The sequence below is a fragment of the Electrona antarctica genome, assembly GCF_951216825.1.
Source record: "Electrona antarctica genome assembly, chromosome: 9".
Taxonomy (NCBI): Eukaryota; Metazoa; Chordata; class Actinopteri; order Myctophiformes; family Myctophidae; genus Electrona; species Electrona antarctica.
The window spans coordinates 35,418,344-35,424,465 of NC_136790.1; the positions used below are offsets into that span (position 1 = coordinate 35,418,344).

Genomic DNA, 6,122 nt, shown 5'->3' on the forward strand with positions numbered 1-6,122 from the left:
GTCCTTCTAATACATGAGGGGTCCATGTTTTTTCAATTACCGTTTTTATTTATTTTTAATTTGTTGTTGTCTCCGCGGGCTGTTCCCCCTCCTTATTCTTTTCCAAAAACAATTATATATACACACACCACACACACACACACACACACACACGGTATGTTGCTCTGAGTAAATACAGTATGACATGATTATAAAATGGCCGCTCACCGCATGAATATGGTCAGTTAATTAATGCAACATAACAATTAGACAACACTTTTACCACAAACAAATATCTTTATTCTCAAACATACTGTTGACACACAGATATACAAGAGGTATCTGCACTTGCAAAAACCAAATTCACTAGTCCATATCAGAACACAACAAAGAGAGCGACAATATGGAATGTCATCTTTGTCTCTATTTCGCATTTGTTGATTTGATTTTTTTCTTTTACAAATATGTTTCAAATAAATAGTTTCTATATTGTCTTTATATCTAATGTTCTTATCAATATATTCTCTTCTTAAGTTGCTGTTTAAGGAATGAAGAGGAGTAAAATAGACAAAAACAAAGGAAAGTGACAACAGAAGGATATCATCCCCTTTATAACACCAATTCAAAATGTTTCTGGTGCAAAATACAGGGGAGACAAAGGGCTGAAAAATCCCTTCTTTTTCTACACCTACATCATCTTGTTCTTCCACCACAAAAAACAAAACAAAATAAACAGTTGATGCTGTAAATCTAAGCACCTCCAATGGATGCATACAAAGCCTGCTTGTCACTGGGGTATGCAGAGACTTAATTGGGAAAATGTAAAATGTCCCACACAAAATAACTAAGTTGTCTATATTGCTACAAGGCTGCTGACAGCTAAGGTCAGCATGTTACAGTCAGTCCCCACTACTATGTGCTGTGCTGTTGGGGAACGGCAGTCTTTCAAACTTCATCCCCCAAAACCCTCTTTTGTACAGGAAAAAGCACCAAAATCAGACCTAGAACTATGATTGAGCTTCAATTTGTCTCTGTTCTCTTTCTCATTCACAATTTATTTTCTCTCTCAGAGAGCACTAACAGTAAAGATTAACTAGTCTGTAACAGAGGAGGAGGGGGAGGGAGAGTTCTAGGATGCTACAGAGTGTCTGTGAACAGACAGTCAAGTCTCATACAGTATTTCAGTCCCGAGACAGGGAAAAGTGCAAGGAAGAGCACAAGCGGTCCTGTCCCATATTAGGAATGGGGAGGATCGAATCTGTGGGCCCTCTATCTGACCCGGAGACATCCCAGCCATCCCTTCCCTCTCATGGAGGGGGGGTATAGACCTCCATATGGGCATTAAGAGAATGCACCATTCCAGGTGTAGGGCTTCTGGTCAGCACACTATTCCCCGGATGCCGTTTCGAGAGCATGGGAGCTCCCGGCTTTAGTCTGCACCATCCTCCAGCTGGGAAATGATGGTGATCAGGTTCTGAAGGCCAAAGATGTATCCGCTGTCCTGGCCCTCGTGGACCACACTGTCCTCGCCATAGTGGCGGCAGGTGGTGTGGGCAAAGTCAATCATGCGCACGTCCACCGCAGGGCTGCTGGCCTCAGTTACACTTCGGGATGAGCGGCCTGTGCCGCCCTTGCCACTACCTCCGGCTACACCGGCGCTTCCACCGGTCGCAGAGGAACGGGGGAAGAAGGCCCCCCCTTCCTCATCATCATCAGAGGGCTCATCCTCGTCGCCTTCCTCTCCACCCCGGTGCCTGTGTCTAGCAGGGGCCCTGGGGGGCTCGCCATCGTAGATGATGAGCAGGGAGCTGGAGTAGAAGCGGTAGGACTCGCAGGCCTCCAGGGCGGCCTGCATTTCTTTCAGCCGGCGCAGCACCGGTGACAGCAGCTCACGCCTCAGGCAGCTCCCATCACTTAAGAACTGGTACAGGGCTTCCTTGAAACCTGCCAGTGTCAGCTTACGGCCGTGGTACTTGTTCATGAACATCAGCTGGCCTGAGTCTGAATGGTACACCTGTAGGGATCAAATACAAAACATGAGCATGGCATTGCAAACTACTTTGCTACCATGGTATTATCACTTGGGTGTGTTTTGTGCTTTGGCTTTACCTGCATACCACACAGTCGTACTCCCATGGAGGCAGATGTGCTCTGCTGGCATTTGCGAATCTGGTTGGCTTTCTTCTCCTCTGACGCATCATCCCCATGCTGCCGTGTGCCCATCTTCAGATCCAAGACACATGGCATCCTGTGACGCCACGTCAGGTTCTCCAATAGGATGAATTCTGCAATGGAGTTAAGGGGCCAAGCAACAATGGAGGAATGCAAACTAACATAGAATAAACGTATGTTTTCTGGCATCTACCCAGTTCATATTTAAATGACAAAATGGGTATTGTCAACCACCAGCTGCTCGGTGAAAGGATACTGTATTGGTTGCGGTGCTTGGCATTCTCCTTCATGCTCTGCAAGTGCTGCTGGTGACATTTGAGACTCCAGGGGTTGTGTTTGATCTGGGGCACCACGTTACCTTTCTCCAGGCTGTAGCAGAGAACCTCTGCCTTCCTCAACTCCTCACGGTTGAAACTGCACCAAAAACAAAACAGAAAATAATTTCAGAATTTCTATGACAGCTCATCTTATAAATGTGGAACCATCAGCGTGTCAGTTATGTAGTGGCAATGGAAAATAATTTCATTTGTGACAGCCGTGTCCTCACTCACCTCATCATCTTCTCTTCCTTGCGGATCTGTCGAGTCCGGTCTTTGCTGTAGTTGTCGTTGTCCAGGAGCAAAACAGACTGCTTCTTGTTGCTCCACTTCAGCATCTTGTTCTTGGGCTCGCAGTCCGTGGAGGGGTCCTTGTTTTCCAGATCGGCGGGTTCACTGTGGAGGGGGTAGGCGATAAGGCAAAGGTTCCCCTCCTCGTCCCCTTCAAAGCTGACGGATACAACACCTGAGAGGGCAAGATGAGGGAATAGATGGGAGACGGGTAAGATAGGGGTTGTTGTTTCGTGATGATTTAGTCAAGGCCTGCCACATCAGTGCTTACCAACCATCTTGTCTCCAACATTTCTGTAAGGAAACAGATACATACAGGCACATACTACAAATACAAAAAAATATGTATGGGAAGAGAATGTCAAACAGATGCAGAAATTATATAGAAGGTTTGTCAGGTGCAGAAATAGAGGGGGGGGGGGGGGGTGCAGCAGAGACAGCATATTATGCTAGCATGAACAGCAGATGTCATGTAATCAGAGCAGTGAGAGCATACAGTATTATAGCTAATGGAACAAGAAGCAGAGACACAAACACCACAGGAGGCTGGAGCATGTTAGACTGACCAAGACCTTCCTTTATTACGGTCACATGAGGACAAAATAATGTCCAAAATCAAAGGTATTCACAAAACAACAGCCAGAACGAGGTTGTATCATATTCCACAATGAATAAATGATAATGAATGGGCATCAGTGGCATCGCTGATGCCATCACAAAAAAACAAAAACAAAGCAAAAGCTTTGGATTTTTGCACAGTCCAAAAGTCTTTTCAGGTTGGTTCTTCTTAAGAGTCTCTTGGAAAAGGAAATACCGTATTCATACAATTTGACAAAAAACAATGTGACAGAAATGGAAAGAGGCTAACAGATGCTTCTAGAACAGTCTCTTTTTTTCTTTTTTGTACAGTAGACTGGTAATTTATGATACTTGAGTCAACAAACATGCACCCTGGTAACCCCGCAAAAACAATCTTTGTAAGGGGTTGTGTAATACACCCCTCTGTGCAGAGTAGGGGAAGTGTCACCACACGCAGCGGAGTAAACAGCACAGCTGCAGATACAGAAAAAAAATAGACCGATACAGCAATAGATAGAGGAAGGAGTCGAAAAAAAGAGATCAAGACTATTAAAAGAAACAACCCAAGGTCAATCCAACCCTCTGCATTAAAACCAAGACAAAAATAAACAAACCACTTATTTGAAAGCTACATTTTATTTTTTAAATCCCTTGCTGGGTTACCAGTAACTGCTAATGGCAGGCCATAGGACCCAGCAGCCATCTTTCATCTGCAACTTCAGCAGAGCGCAGCCTGCGCAGTGATGTCACTATTCTGCAGAATTCTCAGGCTGCTAAATTAGCTTTACACCTTCCCCATCCCCTCTGCAGTGTCATCACATCATGGAGGGGAGTGTGAATATGATTCCGTACTTTACTTTATATGGGACGGGGTGGTCCATCTAGGTTGATGGTGTGCGAGTCAGAAGTGAGTGTTTATTTATTAATAACAGTGGTTCTCAAAGTGGATTCCAGGGACTTTCAGGGTTCATTGGGACTTGGGAGGGATCCAAATGGACCTTTACAAGTCTGCAACTTTGAGAGTATGTAAGTGATACTCTCAGAGTTATTGGACATCAATCAAAAAATATGTTTGAAGAACCACTTCATGTAAAATCGTGCATCGTTAATGGATTGGCAGGAACCCTCCACTATCTGCTCTGTGTCCATGTCTCAAATCTTTTTTTAGTCCCATATGCTGCATTATGAGGAGTCATGTAACACGCCACGGGAGGACTGCTGAGCGCACATCTGAGGGCACACACCGAGATCTGAGACAATCTGGAACCTGATATATTTCCACACACTGTCTAGCAGCCAGGTATGTCTCCATGATGGAACTGAACCCGACATGGAACTCGCCCCCCCCCCCCCCATCTGATCTGTCCTCTCCACACCCATGAAGAGAAACCTTAGCCGCTGTCGATGCAGCTAGCCTCTTGGCTTCTCATCCTCCTGGCAAGTGGTGGTTGTCTGTCTGGAGGTCACCGTCTCACCTATTAACATCTGGCTCATACAGTGCCTCAGGACGTGTGACACTCCAGTGAACTCAACATGTTACATAAAAGGACAATACCATGCTATCTGAAACGCGTTTGTGATGTGTGCATGCATGTGTCATCATCTCATGATGTCCTTTGGTGGTTTATGTTTATCTACAAAATAATTAATGTAATAATAGTGCTTCAATTTATCTTGCAATGCTTCCTTTACAAACAACACCCTTGATTTGGGGGGTTCTGACACGTGAGGGTTTGTTTCGGTACCTACCTTTATACTGAGGGATGAATTTGCGCATTTCGGGAGGGAGGCTCTTGTAGAACTGGTGCTCGCGGGGGATGAGAGGCTTGCATATCGTCTGCTCCCCGAAGCGCAGCACGCAGGAGTGCCCCCCGACTTGATGCACAAAGGGCTCAAGCATCACCCCTTTACCTCCGGGGTAAGGTGTCCCGTCCGCCTGCATGAGCGCTTCCAGAGCGGGGCTCATTCTCCTCACTCCGCATCGGACAGAAATACTGGGCGGTGGACCCACGGTGTCGGCGGCCAGGCAAGAAACTCGACCGCTGGTCAAGCTCCCTATCCTGTTTCTTTGCAAGCTTAGCTCACTAGGAGGCACTGCTGGGTCTGGTCTGGTCGCCTGCTCACACACAGCAGCAAAAACAAAGGGCAGAGCAGGAAGGAGATAGAGAACACAGAAAGAGAGGAAATCCTTTAGTTCCCTTCGTCTTCCCTGATTCCTAGTCCACGGAGAATGTACACGAGTCCTCCGGTGGATTTAGATTATTTTCCCTGTGTAAGTAGGTATAGAAAACGATTGTTTAGACGATTCCGATGCTGTACAAAACGAGATCGTTGGCGATTACTTTCAACTGACGTATGTTCTGCTGAGCTCCAAGGGACAAAATGATCTTTCCCGTCCCTTAAGCTCCACCCCTACCCACAGCCGGCCTATCACAGGCCGCTAACTGTCGCTGGGAGGGGACACTGTACCTAGAACAGGATCAAGAGGTTCAGGCAAACAAAGAGGAAAGACAGATAGGGGGAGGGGAGAACTGGAAAAACACTACAGACAAAAACACACTCACTCAAGGCATTTTACAAGACATAAACACTAAACAGACATGTTGTGATCCGCAGACTTATATATAAACATTCGTTTAAGCTATAGAACAGATACCCTTTTTCTGTAGCAATTCCTCGTTTTTTCATATTTTTTTCTCTCTCATATTAAGTTATCTTCTTCATAAAAGATGATTGGATGGCAGTAAAGTAAAGAAATTATAAGGAGGGGTTGATAGTTGTAAA

The 6,122-nt window shown here is 45.6% G+C and overlaps 1 protein-coding gene across 2 annotated transcripts; it reads right to left on the reverse strand.

Moving 5' to 3' along the window:
• Positions 1–256: 256 nt before the first annotated feature.
• On the reverse strand, positions 257–5,592 carry ip6k2b (inositol hexakisphosphate kinase 2b). 2 transcript variants are annotated; one of them, XM_079511173.1, is made up of 5 exons: positions 5,088–5,592; positions 2,703–2,934; positions 2,408–2,565; positions 2,089–2,264; positions 257–1,993 (listed from the first exon to the last, which is right to left on the reverse strand). In XM_079511173.1, the coding sequence occupies exons 1-5, from the start codon at positions 5,302–5,304 to the stop codon at positions 1,409–1,411; spliced, it is 1,368 nt and encodes a 455-aa protein (XP_079367299.1). In that variant the 5' UTR covers positions 5,305–5,592; the 3' UTR covers positions 257–1,408. The 2 variants fall into 2 exon arrangements, with proteins under 2 accessions (XP_079367299.1, XP_079367298.1); XM_079511172.1 differs by having other exon boundaries at positions 2,706–2,934; positions 5,088–5,447.
• Between the last annotated feature and the right edge of the window lie 530 nt (positions 5,593–6,122).